This window comes from Colias philodice, chromosome 1 (genome assembly GCF_061535455.1).
Source record: "Colias philodice isolate Cphi_HAF_F1 chromosome 1, ilColPhil1 Martin Lab GWU primary, whole genome shotgun sequence".
NCBI lineage: Eukaryota > Metazoa > Arthropoda > Insecta > Lepidoptera > Pieridae > Colias > Colias philodice.
The window spans coordinates 9,914,914-9,931,025 of NC_143086.1; the positions used below are offsets into that span (position 1 = coordinate 9,914,914).

The following is a 16,112-nucleotide window of genomic DNA, read 5'->3' on the forward strand; positions in this document are numbered from 1 at the left end:
TAAATAAGCCTTTTGCAAATTGCTACCGTTGTTTTATACTCAAATAAAGAATTTGTTTAGATAAGATAGGTAGAACTCCATTGACCTGGATATTTTATTTGCATGGAGCAAATGAAAATTTACTATTTAAAAATACAATGTTATTCTTAGTAAGTACATAGGTACATACCTATTTCCGAATTAAAAATTTGTTACCTATTTCCGAATTAAAAATTTTGTCTTTAAAAATACAAATTTTTACATTTATACATACCTATTTCCGAATTAAAAATTTGTATTTAAAAAATACAAATTTTTAATTCGGAAATAGGTATGTACCTATGTACTTACTAAGAATAAAATTTAACACAAATATGCAAAAGTTTAGATATTCGAGCGACAAAGAAGCACAATCGGACGTTGTCACGTTCAACTATCGTCAGTAAACCGACTTTACAGACAACCAATTTTTTTATTATTTTAACAATGAAACTGATATATTTCCTGGAATAAATACAAAAAAAATCCAGAATTGGTTGAGTGATCAGGAACTTGTATTTCTAGATACAATTATATGCAGATGTAAGGAATTAGGACGGACAAGATGTCTAGGAAAATAAAACGAACAGTACCCTTTAAACTGTTTTATTTAATACTGTAACAAAACAACCACTCCCATGATTAAATAGGCAAACTGGCACTTTATACCAAACTGTACGCAATATCTACATCAATAGGAATGATTTTCCTCATACATATTTTAGAAAACTTATGTTTATAGAAAATAACTTTTTTAAAACTTTATAGAAAATAGTGCACTCTGATGACTCTGATTCTCAATTGACTTTTCGGATGCAATATGTTACATTAAGGTTACATTCAATGTTACATTAGTATATTCAATTGATTTCATGTGCCAAAGTCTGTGTATGAAATTCCTAGAACTTAAATTGAATTTCGTCTATTGAAGGAAGCTTTTCGGTTGTATAATTGCTATCTTAAAAAATATATCCACGATTATCCACTTGATTAAATACTTCAAGGCAAAAGGGCCTAAATAAATTCAGTTCTATTGAACCATCTGTTACCTAAAGTTTAATACATAGGTACTTAAATCATTATCTTATTGAAACAATCAAAATCACAATCTCTCGGAAGTTAACTAAAATAAATATCAATCAATAGACTCGTTCAAAGGAACATAATTTGATTATCAACTACGTATATAATATTTTAAATCGAAGAGATTTTATCGGATTACTGGAACGGATTAATGCAAGTTTATACAAAAAGTATCATTAATAAAATAGGAATTGAAGTCAAATGTATTCTGAACAAAATTAATGCATTCTTAGTATTGAACATACTACAATATACAATATTTTTATATTCTATGCCTCATCATCATTTAATAGCCTGATTTCCTTACATACAATATGAATAAGTATTAATCACAGAGTAAATTCAGAATTTTTATTTTCAAAAAGTAGGTAGTTATTACTTATTAGTATAGTAGCAATTAATGGTAAAGGTATTTAGATAAGTTTTCAATTTTCTAAGGAGCAATTATTTATATGCCAATTTTTTTACTGAAATTATTGCATACCTAAATATTCTCGGATTTATAATATCATAAACGAGGTCTCTTGAAAGGCCTTAGATTTTTATTTACAAACTAGCAAATTTTCGTACGTGTACCTACATTACTTTTTTACTCTACGTAAGCGCTTCTGTATTTAATATATTATAATATATCAATTACAGGAATGTAGACAGTACTAGAATAGTGTTATTTTTTTATTTTTTTCAATATTACTTCGAAAATGAGACAGATAAATATAAAAACACTGTAATTGTACAAGTGATTTTTGAATGAAGGTAAAAGAATATCTAGTAGATATAATATTTATAAGCTAAATTAATATTTAATTTAATTATTATTAGGCAAAATATAATATTATGTCCTCACTACATCAGAACAAAAATGTATAAGTAATTAAAATTTAAACTTAACGTCTCAGTTCATTACATACCTTCATTATTTGTTGGTAGTTAAATGCCTTAGTATCCAAGTTAGTAGCCATTGCTCAATTTGAACAATTTTCTCACTAAGTAAATAGGTATATTACTTATGTTGTTTTTTTGGTTATTGAAATGCCATTACTAAGTAAGCATTAATATCACAAACAATGTTTTGACAATATAGGTACCCCAAAAATTGCAACACATTTTTACTTATGTCGAAATGTGCAGATGAAACACAAAGGGGTTTGGGTAAAGTTGGCGTCCGCGTCGTGATGAACTTTCGCGGCCAGTGATGAAACTTGGATATTTTAAAATCCAAGAATTTATTATCTACATTCTACACAAATCTCGAAACGTTAAAACGTTTATAATACAATATCAATATCTCTGTTCCTAATGGATCAGAGATATTTGGTTTCGTATTATTCATTTACTTTTAATTAATTTAATTTTCTTTATTTATTTAAGAGTTCTAATCAATACTTTGTATGTATATGAACGCTTGTATACGCAATATATTGCTCTTTTAAAATATCCAAGTTTCATTACTGGCCGAGAAATATCATCACGATGCCACTTGCCCATACAAAAGTACCCAAACCCGTTTTACTAAAACTATTGATATTGTCAACGTTTTCAAAACGAATAACATTATTTTTAAATCATAAGTTCTATATTATATGCATAGAAATTTACGCTTTTCTAAACCTAATAATTTATCACATTTTAATAATGCACTAGAAAAATTCTCACACATTTCATATTTATGTATCTACAGTTTGCTTAATTCTATGTAAATGGCTACAGAGATTCGGGGCTAAACATATTTCGAATAAAAAACACAACCCGCTTTACGCGATATACTTAAAGTCATGTACATAATACTAATCTCAAACATTTAAATTTGAGCATTCCAGAAACTCAACATCTGTTAGGAATCTCTACTTTTCTACTTAGTAAATAAAGTTGTATAAAAATAATAATAATAAGCAAGAAAAAAAAATACGAAAGAACTTAGCCCACATCGAACTTTCTTTTGAGCCTTATACTATCTTAGTCTTTCGTGTTGCTGTCTTACTCTTCTCCTTTGAGTATATCTAAAATACTGACGTAGGATCCGGTGAGGAATCCTAAAATTCCGAAACAAACAAGGAATAGATTTTTCCACAGCACCCAGTTGAATCGGCCTAAGCCGTTGGGTCGGTCCCAATAGGTAACGGTTTCAATTACGGCAGGGAAAATAAGACCTAAGAAGGAGAGACAGACAGCACCAACGAGAGAAATGAAAGGACCTAGATTTGGAATAGCTATAGCAATGCACACCGTCATTATTACAATAGCAATTCTAATACTGTATTCAGCGAGGCTTTTCTTGGCTCCGAACCAATGGCGGACGTTTTTCCAGATAATTTCCATGGGTACATAGAATTGTAGACTGTACGTGAAAAATATAGCTACGGCAATCATAAGCTTTACACATTGTCCCAATCTGAAAAAAGAAATGACATTTAATATCTTATTCCTACTATTAGTATCATTCAAAAGTAATTCACTAAAATCTCATGATACTTACACTTCATACTCTGGCAGGTTCAATGTAATGCTCCCTAAAGTAGTATCTCCGTATTTCAAATATCCAAAGAAGCCGACCAAAGCATACAATGATACAACAAAGAACATGCCAGTATTGAGAACTCCAGGGCAGCCTATGAAGTGAGTGGGTGTCTTCATGTTATTTTCGAGAGGCATTACGACGCCGATTCCTTCAAGAGCAAAGATTGCAGTACCGAAAAATGTGGGAAGGCGATTAACACCAGCGAATGCCTTCCGAGAACTTAGGCTAGGAATATCTTGGAAAAGGTAATACAATGTTATACCCATTCCAGTGCCCACTAAAAGATTAGCAATCATTGAGAATGGAGCCAAATACTTGAGATTTCTTAAAAGATTCATTAAAATTAGGAGTGGTAGAAGTGATGCCATGTAAATTCTGATGTCCATGTCATGTGGTAGCCAATCACTTTCTTTTGCATGAAAATCTACTACTTGTTTTACATTTTTTGCAACGAACACTATGTACACACAGCAACATCCTAATAAATCTATCACGAGGAACCAGTTTATCATAGCCCTGAAAAAAAAAGTAAAAAAGAGTTATTAATTATATTATACATAGTACATAACGAAATCATACAAAAATATGAATCATTTTAATTCTGTTTTTTTTTATTGCACATACTTGGCAAGCCTCGAGAATTTGTGCACAGCTGGAGGTCCGGCTAAGAAAGCAGCTTCAGCAGTTTCCGCAAATCCAAGAGATGGTTTCTGCAGTCTTCTACACAGATCGTGTGCAGTTCTTACTAGCACGTGAACGCAGTAAGTGCAAATTCCTCCAATGAGGAATGTAGCAACTAGTCCAAAATATAGACCGGCATTCATAAAAGCCATAGGCATAGCTAATATACCGCTACCTAATGAGCCTTTCAGGAGATGAATCAGTGTATCCAAGTCCCTGAAATAATTTTAATTGATTATTATAAAGACCTATCTAACTATATTAGATTAGAAAAAAATTAAAAGAAAAAGAAACTGATAACAATTGGGCAATTAAGTGGGCAATATTCTCAATATTTTACAATTAGGTGTTAATATTTTACAATATATTCTCTACCTCTACAATAAATCTCTACAATAAAATCTCTACAATAAATTCTCAATATTTTACAATATATTATGCAAAAGTTTAAACTTACGATGTAGGATGCGCTAATTTTCTGTGTTCAAACGGATTATAGTCCTCATCCTCCTCGATATCCCGACCTGGTATCTCCATGAGGGGAAGGGTAGACCCCGCCTGTTGTTCCACTGGGATTTCATTTGGATCAACTTTGTATCTGTAAAATATTTTACAACGACTATTATGTGTTTGTTCAGAATAACATTTGAAATATAAATAATAAATTATTGTGGAAATTATTGGTGAGTGAATTAAAAGTGTAGTTTTTTCTGTTTACTGAGTTCAAGCACAAACAAATGAAACGATGTGGCGAAACATAAAAAGCGTTGTTCATAAAGCTGTAGGTATGTGAAACGATGGGTGTGAGCGGTGTAATGTGATCACAAATGCATGTAGATACCGAAGGTAGTACTGACTGTGTTATCACCTAACGGAAAAGAATTGTTGGTCTATTGTAATCTAGTCGTCGCGAAATATATTCAAATTACAATATTTTTGTCTTCTAGGGAATGTAAGTAAGTGTTTCTTGAGTGACATGTGTTTTTTGAAATTATGGTCTCCAATATGTAAGTGGTAGTTGGCTTAGTGCGTTTCACTCTGTTAAGCTTCGGCATTTACAAAAGAATGGCCCAATCTCAAAATTCAATACAGCTTTACGTCGATGAAGAATGAAAACAAGTTGGTCATAATTTTAACAAATATTGATGTTCTTATGAAGATTTAAATTCGCCAAAAACGTTTGTAGAACATAAAGCTAAATTAAATTTGTACAGCTAGATGGATAGTGGGCCAATCCCGAACCTGAACAGAGATGGCGCACGGAGAGCGAAGCCGCCGAGGCACATACACGTAACTAGGGCATGCAGAACCGAGTCCGGTTCCAAGTTTCTGAAACCCGGTTCCAAATCGAACTCAGAACCGGGTAGAACCGGGTTACCCGGTTCTTTTATAATACCTCGGAAAAAAATACGAAATTAAACTTACTATCAGTCTTATAAAAGTACCTTGTTATCATAATATCACATATAAACTTAAACCTTATTCATTAACTGCAAACTGTAAAGCAAATAAAACCGGCCAAGTGCGAGTCGGGCTCGCGCACAAAGGGTTCCGTAGCAGCAAATATAATAAATTACAGTTAAATCAACCTATCTCAAAAACTATAAGAGATACTTTGATCAAACCAAAAATCGTTGAAAGAGTTAATTAGCATGCATCACCTCTATTTTTTTTAGAATTTTATACCCCGTAGTTATAAAAATAGAGGGGGGGGGACATACTTTTTACGACTTTGAGAGCTGATATCTCAAAAACCGTTCACTTTAAGAAAAATGTTTTTTAGAAAACTTTATATCATTTTAAAAGACCTTTCCATTGATACCCCACACGGGTATGTACATCGAAAAAAAAAATTTCATCCCTCAGTTACATGTATGGGGGGCCCCACCCCCAATTCTTTTTTTTACTATTTAGTGTCATATTTTTGTAGCGGTTCATACAACACATATTCCCATCAAATTTCATCACTGTAGTACTTATAGTTTCCGAGTAAATCGGCTGTGACAGACGGACAGACGGACAGACGGACAGACGGACATGACGAAACTATAAGGGTTCCGTTTTTGCCATTTTGGCTACGGAACCCTAAAAACCGGCCAAGTGCGATTCAGACTCTTGCTCCGAGTACTCCGAACAAACCTATTTTTTATAATGTTGTAACTTTAACATTTATGTTTCTAGCAATTTTTCCTTTATCTGTGTTATAAGACGTTACTTTTACCAAATTTAAAGGCTCTGTGTTCATGTGAAGTACCCTGTAGGTTTTGAGTCCCATGCGAATGTCGAAATTTGTGAAAATTTTCAGCATTTACGGCTGTATCTTTTGATGCGTTGGCTTGTGAGTTTGACTTTTTCACAGCATCAAGGGACCGAAGACGTATTCGATATAAATTTCAGCTTGATACCAAAAACAAAAACATGACTGGATCATTATATGAAACAGTAAAATCAACAGCTTTTTAAATTCACGACAAATCTAATACAAATATTTCAGTAACCTAATATGTCATTTTGAAGCCTAATTTTTTTTTTTTGGTAATACACCCGTAGGAAACTTATAGCATCTAAGGTTAGACAACCAATCAGAGCCACGCTTGAGGCGTGGCTCGAAAATTCGCGATGCACGTGAGTCTGACGTTGCCAGATAGAATAAATTTGTTAAAATAATGCAGCAAAATATAAATAATACTTTATATTTTAATATTTTGGTCGGAACCGGGAGAACCGGGTTTCATACTATTCAGACCCGGTTCTCAAGATCATCAAAAAACCCGGGTTTACCCGGGTTTTTCGGAACCGGGTAAACCCGGGTGCATGCCCTACACGTAACGCAACGTCTTCGGCTTCGACTTTCCAGACATATGTTTTATTTTCAATAATTTACCAAAACCAAACAAAAATTAAATAAATTGAAACCATAAAATGGAATGATGTACCGGTGTATGAGTCCATAGCGAGATGGTCAAGGTCGTCGAACGACTTTAATCTCGTGGAAGCAGCTCACGTCTTCCCGCATCGTCTCCGAACGGCGACGAGCATTTTATTAGCTCGTATAAGGAGCAAGTACTTAACAGTCAACATACAATATAAAATACCATTTTAACAACAAAATATCCATTAATACAGTCAAGAAAAAAAGAGTCGAAAGACCCGTGATATTTAAAAAATACTTCAATTTAAGCAAATCAATAAATGTATTTTTTTATGGTATTAAAGGTTTTTAAATAATTTTCTTTTGCAATGTCCTGTTGAACAAAAATATATGAATATCATTATTAAATAATGAGACATATTTCGATTATTATATACCTACATTTGATAAACGAAACAATTCTGTCCATTAATAATATATGAGGTTAAGCTGTGATGCATGCTTGTAGGTATTTTGATTTATCACAATATCAAGCAAAAATTGATAGACCGTGATATCAGATTTTTTTCAATCTGTTTAAAAATGCACACAAAGCTAGTACATTGATGAACGATTCTAATGACTTCCCCGAAAAAAGAAGGAACATGAAAACTTACTTGACCATAACAAGATCTGACAAGTCATTTTTGACTCCTTTTTTCTTGGGATCATACTCGGCTATCATCGGCCGTAATTGAGGTTTCTGAAAAGAATAAAATTATAAATTAATTACACACGATATAATCAAACACATCATATTATATACAATAATTACAAATTAAAGATTTTTAAACGCGACAGTCTCCTCGTGAGGCGTGACCACGCTCGCTGCAAAGTGCGAAACGTCGGGAATATAATATTTGAATGAATAAATCGCGTTTAAAATCCATTAAAAATCTATAATTTCTACATCACATACTCAATAATACAATATAGAATAGGTAAAACAATCGCGATTAAGTGTAGACAATAGACATAATAAAAACAATATAATATTAGGTAAGGACTTAATAATTAATTTGTAACGGAAACATGGATTGGTTTGATGGTTGACTGCTCTTTGTTATACATATTTTCTGTAGTATTAAAATCTGAATCGCCTTTTCATTTCTAATTGTATTTATACATTGTACGTTAATAATTTAAATTAACAATAACAGTTACAACGCAAGCGTTTCATATTCTCAACTCTACATCTTTAACTTTTCAAGGGTATCAATTATAATTGAGCTTGTTGATGAAAATTTGTTGTGATTGCGTGGCAATGTTTGTGAAGGCATGTTTTGGAGTGTGACGCCTTAGTGACGTCGCTATCTGGCACCAACCTTAGGGGCTCGGTGTACTCGTGTTTTAGCTACGCGGTGATCACGCCATAGTTATTTTGGTAGGATATAAATAGGCATCGCTCCCGTGTGAGGATGAAGCAAGTCACGAGTAGTTAACAGAAACTGCGACTTATTGCTTTTTGTTACGAAAGTTTCAGATTTGGTTTTGTAGTGATTCAAAATTGTTCGTTTGCTCTGATTTATATTAGATGTCTAATTACAAGCGAAGGTTTATTTTTGATTTGTTTCTTGCGTTGTCTTATATTTAAATAAATAATTTGAATAGGTATTATATCTATAATTTTGCAATTGCAGCAAGCAATTCAACGACCACATTATATTGTCTATGTAATCACTTTGTAATGTGTTGTTATCTAGAACGCTAAACATCTACATATTTTTTAAAACTGCAGTAATAATTATTATTATTAACTTAGTGTTCGAACAAACATAGTTATACTAGGTACCTCAGCAACTGGGATATTTGCTACCCCTTCATGTTATCGTGACTCACACAACTGCTTAGCATTGTATGCATGCAATTCCATTCCCCTAATAATTGTATTCAACTAAGCAGTTGTGTTCTTTAACCTATAAATATTTTAAACAAAAATGAACTTTAAATGGAATAGGTCAAGAGCTTTTATAGATTGTAAGTGTTCCGCTTCTGTGGTAGTCAACTAAGGCCGTCGTTGGCCATACTGGATTGAACTGGTTCCTTGTAATGAATTGGGAAGGAATCAGTCGTCCCATTACAGTTATTTAGCCAGGTCTGGGATTTTATGTTGGCTATTTTTATACACTTATATGCAACAATATTTAATACGAGTATATCTTATATGCAACCGCTGTCCACTTTTCAATGGTAAAATATTTGACAACAGGTTTATCCAGTTAGACGGGATTCGGAGCTTTAATCCCTATGATTAATTTTAATGCAAATCTCCTGTTCATTAGAAGGGTGAATATTTGGTAAGGAAATTCCTGTATAATAAAATGTCTCAACATAGGTAACATTTACACAATATAATAAATCTTATATATAAAATTCTCGTGTCACAATGTTAGTCTGCATACTCCTCCGAAACGGGTGGACCGATTCTCATGAAATTTTCTGTGCATATCGGGTAAGTCTGAGAATCGGCCAACATCTATTTTTCATATGTACCACGTGCGAAGCCGGGGCGGGCCGCTAGTAATAATATATATTTCTCTCTGAGTTTGTTTTGATATGGTTCCACGATTGTATGGTTACTTATATACGTACTTAAATCGAAACATAATACCCATGTCTTTAATAAGAAAATAGTATATTCTGCGGTTATGTGACGGCGCAAATGAGGAAATAATGCAATCGGCATAAAACATAAATATAGATTCTAGAAATTTACGTGATGATCGTGACAATTGAAATATGTAATAAATAACATTGTCAATAATCGACAGCACGATACTTGATGAGGATTGTGCGTCCTGACATAATAGTTTCTATTGTATTCTTCGTCACGAGGTACTAATGCAAATGGGTAAAGTACTCTAAATCTGTGACGAAACAAAAGTATACAGTGTTTGCCGACAACAAGTGCGCACTAGCACTTGACAAGGTCAAAGAAGATTAGGTATTAATTTAAGACACACCTCCCAATAAACTCTTTAGTTACTCCATCATATTCTCTTTTACTTCCTATAACACGCATTGTAGGTAGCTAAATATATGTAATAATATAGTTTGAGCAACGTTTATAAATATATACTAGTTCTAACCAGTAAAATCATACTTTTCCAAAGAAAATTAAAAGAAAAAAGGATCCACATTTTGTTAAAGGTTCCATAATTTTTATTTATATACATATATCTATACTAATATTTTAAAGCTGAAGAGTTTGTTTGTTTGAACGCACTAATCTCAGGAACTACTGGTCCGATTTGAAAAATTATTTCGTGTTAGATAGCCCATTTATCGAAGATGGCTAAAGGCTATATATTATCACCTTGATTATCACGCTAAGACCAACAGGAGCGACTAAAGCGGGTAAAACCTCGGGGCACAGCTAATTAATAATATAATCTACTAAATATTTTAGTTTCGCAAAAACTACTTTTGTAATGCCATAAATGTGCCTTTTGGTTTAATCATATCCGCTCTACAGTTGGATGAAATACTGAAACAATTACATATATCACAGATCACAGAAATATCTCTATGACATAATATCGAGTCATCACAAAATTGTTATTGATCATTTCTACGGTCTACCTATATACTATATACCTGGTTTATGGGAAAGATAAAAAAACGACTGTTGACATGCGCAAAAGACAACCTAGGTATTGAACTGTTTTAGGCTTGTAAGTACTAGGAACGCATAAATGCTAGGATATAAAATTACAATAGAATGTTAAATAAATACTGGATATGATTACCACGTACTTTCAATATTAGCCTATGCTAATTTTAAAACTTAAATACAATAATTTGCATTTATTTAATTATTAAATAATTTATTTTAAAATAAATAGTATTCAATTTGATTTGCCATAAATATACGCATGCGCTGAGCTTTTAGGATAAGTCTAGGTATTGAACTAAAATCGTTCCCATGTTACTAAGGCTCCATAAAACTAAGGATATTGTATTAGGAGTTTGCGCACAATATGGTGGAAAGGTGGATGTTTATCACGTGATATGTAGTGTTTTTGAATAACAAACCAAGTCGCACCAATACATGTGACAAAGTGAGTGTGATTTGTTTTGACTCTACCTGGAACCTGGGGTGGTTGGACAGAATTAAAGAATTTTAGATCGGTAGGTGCAAAATTGAGGATGTAATTTTCATTAAGGCGTTACCCGGCAATTTCGACTATGTTCAACCTCTATAAAGTCTGGTACAACATAAAGCACAATACCGAAAAAAATATATAAAATAGGATGGTCTTTGATCTTTAATTGCTCGCGAGGACTTTTTTCCAAAGTTAATAGATTTCTAGAAAAAAAATGTGCTGTGGTCATCGATTTTTCCGCAAATAAATAATCTATAAACTTCGTAACCTGCTGACTTAGAGCTCTGAAAATTTTATGTTTAATAAATTATCAGTTACACAACAGTCCCTGACGAGGATATTTTGTTTCACTGATTAGTATCTTTTTAAATACAAAATGCGAGGAAAAAAGAAGGTGCAGCGGGAGAGGTTTGAGATCCGTCAAGTATGCTCAAGGTTATTAGCGCATGTAAAAGCCTTAAGATTTGCTTAGATAATGTATAATTGTTATTATTACTGTTATTTCATGGGCAGAGATTCAATCGAGGAATATGCATTTCAACTTTTATAACGTTTATTTTAATATCTTGTACACTACTGCATTATACATAATATTGTGTTTCCATTTATGTTTTACGTAAGCTAAAAACTGTTAGTAAATAAATTGTGGTCTGTTTCGTGTTAATCGCATCTGATTGAATGTATGGTTTCTAAAATAACTTTTATTTTTTTTAGTAGTAGCTAAAATTAGGCCCATGAATAATTTGGCACTCGATTGTAAACACAGTCTATATTATTATCTCTATATTTTGATATAAGCGTACCAAACAATTTATATTTGTAAAAGTATAATGAACTTGTAAATGCTCTGCCAGTTTTTAAAAGGAAGGAATTGAATACTAAATACTAATCATGTGCTTGAAATCCTTTCGAACTGGGTGGCATACATTTTTATTTATTTTATTTTAAATAATCTGTATATAGTATCAGTTGAAGGTGGTCTCTGTTTACCGAATTAACTAGAGGTTTTGAAACTGATTATTCACTGTGTTCTCGTTATCATCGTTGTTCTATGTACACGTAATTGTTTGCACAACCATTTACTCACTTCCCGGGTTTTAATTAGCATTTTCTGGATTTGATTGATATGCTTTTTACGTAGCGCGTTACGTCGTTTACACGAAACGTTCTTCTTGATACTAATTATCGTTTCCATAAAATTTATCAAATTATATTTGATCCATTATAAAATTTTAAGTTCATATCCATACTAATATTATAAATGCGAAAGTAACTCTGTCTGTCTGTCTGTTACTCAATCACTCCTTAACTATAACTGAACTAATTTGCATGAAATTTGGTATAGAGATATTTTGATACCCGAGAAAGGACATATGGATAGGTTTTATCCCGAAAATCCCACGGGAACGGGAACTATGCGGATTTTTCTTTGACTGCGCGGGCGATGCCGCGGGTGGAAAGCTAGTTCATAATAATGACACAAGACATATAGGAGATAAAATTCAAATTAATTTGTATATTTTTAATTGACGAAATATAATATGTCATTTGTCATGTGCGTAATTGATTTCAAGCGTCATTATTGCCTTGTAATTATTTCAAATTTTAATACACTGCTGTTGAGGTCACCGATTATAACATTGAGATATTGATTTTATGTGTAGATATAACAATTAAATGCAGAAATCTAGTCACTTGTGTATGCACCAGTAACATGTGAGGGCAAGATACAGTTATCGATATTTGAACCACGTCTAGCGAGCATGTAGAGCAAGAAACAGCTTAATGTATTTTTAATTGTAAAGTACCTATAAGGAAATATGGCTAGATTATAAGCAATTATTTGTGGAAGTCACATACAATCATAACGCATAAGTTAGCAGCGCAAGTTTTAGAGGAAAATTTTGCTTTAATTGTTTTGTTTTGCACGTTAGGAATTCTACGTTTAATTAAGCCGTTAATTAATATAATATTATTGAGTTATTCTCAAAAGTATCTAACTCTTGTTTAATAGAAATGTGGGTACTTATATCGAATTGAAAAGTGAATCGTTCAAATATTTTGCAGTATAATAGCAAGATTGCTCAATCAATGTGAGCCGGATAATAGTGATTTAGCACTTGTAGATAACGAATAGTGAGAGGAGTGTTTAGAGCTGGAGGGCGAGGGTCAAAAGTTGAAGGATCCATGAACGTGCAGTCAAGCGCAAGCCCACTTCCTACGTATTGAATGGTAATCACTCCTCTTTGTAACATTCACAAAGGTAGCAATAAGCTGTTACCTACACGTGCTATAAAATACACACTATACATCAATGAGCTATCTAACTAGGTATCATTTGAATTTAGACATTTGATGAGCCTGTATAGTGACAATTTAACCTTAACGTTTACAAATTTCCGTCTTTAGTCATAAGCAAAGATTGGTAAAACAGTTTTATTAACACCTCCTTGAAGAGCGCTATGAATATATTTACTATCTTAAAACATTTATGTATGTCCCTGTTATTTCTTTGTACACACCGAACAAAATAGTTTTGTAATCCATACTATAAATATTATGAATGCGAAAGTAACTCTGTCTGTCTGTCTGTTACTTAAATCATGCCTTTAACTACTGAACCAGTTTGCATGAAATTTGGGATATTTTGATACCCTACATAGGCTACTTTTTACCCCGGGAAATAGGATAGGTTTTATCCCGGAAATCCCACGGGAACGGGAACTATGCGGGTTTTTCTTTGACTGCGCGGGCGAAGCTGCGGGTGGAAAGCTAGTTTTGACTTTTGAATAATTGAATAAAGTACCTAGTTATAATACAATTATGAAAAGTAGTCGAAAAAACTTTTAGAACAAAATATATTGACTAAGATAGAGTCGAATGAACGAAATGCATAGACCGGTATATAGAAGGAAACGGTCATGTAGAGTCATTACTTAAACGGAAAAAATGATTTTCCTGTCCAACATTTTCATAAAACTAGTAAGATATATTTTTATATTTAAATGACATACAATAATTATATAGTATTGTAACACATGTTAGAATAATTTATTTCCCATGTAAAGAAATTATTCCATGTATACCAAAAGCCCTAAAGTAGGTACTTTGTTATAAAACGAATACATGTAATCGAGTCATATATTATGGACTGATGTCATGGTAACAATCAATTGAGACGTTTATTGCCAATCATAATTTAGATTCGTATTATTTAAGGACGTATTTATTTACATTTATAATTTAACATCATACACGACAGTGTAGCGATTGTTTCAGAGCTTCTAAAGTCTTATTTAAAAAAGAATATACGGTGGCTTCCTTTGTTTTATTTATTACATCATTTTGAACCCAATTATAATCTGAAATAAAGTAGGTAGAATATTTTTCTAATGTAGATAAAATCTGTGGGAGGGTCAAGTACTAATTTGTGCAGAATTATAGCATTACAAACAGCACTATAACAGTCTAACAAAAACTCTACAGAGTTGTAGCCTCTGTTTCATTTTGTTAACAACTACGCTGTAATGAGAAAATTCCAGTTCACTGAATGAAATTGATTAGTTAGAGTGTTGGTGATTAGTCAAGTGTTTCAAATCTTGTATTTTTGCTGCGCTCATATCAATCATGTTATGTAAATATGTTATCATATAGACACTCTATCACATTTATTAAAAAAAAATAAAGGACTGACAACACGAATAATATTTTTTGTATTTCTGAAGTTTTATTACTTAACTAGTTTTCAAAGTTATTTTATTTATTCATAATGTGTATACACAAATTCACAATTTTTCGCGTAAATTCTGTACCATACTGTTAATGTCTCGTAAAAATTAAATTTCAAATATATTATAGTAATTAGTTAATATTAATTATTATTATATTATGAAATATATAGGATGTAGGTACCTGCAACTCAATTTGAGTTCTGGACTGGAGACAAAAATGTTTGCCTCCGAGTAAATATAGACTTTCTGAATGTTTGACATGAGTGTAATTATGGCGACTATATTAAACGTTAACAAGCTGCTGTGTTGCCAAAATATTATACGTAGGTAATTTAGGAGACCCAAGATATATGTAACATTACTCTACCATATATTATAATAAACAGAAGTTCGACAATGGACAGGCAATTTTGTAAAAAAATTAGCTTGGATATAGATACTGTATACGGCTTAAATAAGTTATGAGTACCTACAATAATTGGGGCGTAGAGAGGTAATGTGAACGGATCAGATAATAAGTAGTTTGGATGAAGACCTGCGTCACATGCAACAGTTTCACACGACCTTGTACTAGATGTCGGAAGCTGACACTTATGGCGACAAAGGATTTCTCTAATTAATTCCGCCACTTTTAATGTAATTCAACTAACTATACTCTATTTGTACAACGCACGCTGAGCATCTTAATTGGAATTGTGGAATATAAATGGAAACCATTGAATGAATGTCTGAATCGAATTAAATTTTTCTTGACCCAAATATCTTAGTATTTTAGGAAAAACGAATGTTCCAACGAGTCTGATCGCGAGCATTCCGATAGAACATTCTTGAAATTTATTTTGAATGAATTCATTATGAAAAGTGAATAGGTATATTTGAAATTATCTGGCAATATTCCCAGGGATGCACTACACGTTGCTTAGAATGAAACCGCATGTAGGGCTGAAGGTGTTGGCGGAGAATTGCGGAAGTAGCCGACCCTACCGCGTTCGACGCCGATGGCTGCCCTAAAAGTCGAACAGAGGACGACCTTAAAGGTCGTTACAATTAATGCACTTCCACTG

At 32.6% G+C, this 16,112-nt stretch overlaps 1 protein-coding gene across 3 annotated transcripts in view; it reads right to left on the bottom strand.

The window, feature by feature from the left end:
- Positions 1-608: 608 nt before the first annotated feature.
- LOC149491301 (proton-coupled amino acid transporter-like protein pathetic) overlaps positions 609-16,112 on the bottom strand; it is a 33,646-nt gene continuing 18,142 nt past the window's right edge. Inside the window, exons 2-7 of one of the 3 annotated variants that reach the window (XM_089697832.1) lie at positions 7,829-7,914; positions 7,237-7,366; positions 4,758-4,898; positions 4,244-4,516; positions 3,578-4,135; positions 609-3,493 (exon numbers count right to left, since the gene is read on the bottom strand). In XM_089697832.1, coding sequence (XP_089553958.1) covers positions 3,079-3,493; positions 3,578-4,135; positions 4,244-4,516; positions 4,758-4,837 — 1,326 coding nt within the window. In that variant the 5' untranslated portion in view covers positions 4,838-4,898; positions 7,237-7,366; positions 7,829-7,914 and the 3' untranslated portion in view covers positions 609-3,078. Of the gene's footprint in view, positions 3,494-3,577; positions 4,136-4,243; positions 4,517-4,757; positions 4,899-7,236; positions 7,915-16,112 lie in introns of all 3 variants that reach the window. The other 2 variants (XM_089697817.1, XM_089697826.1) reach the window with 2 other exon arrangements.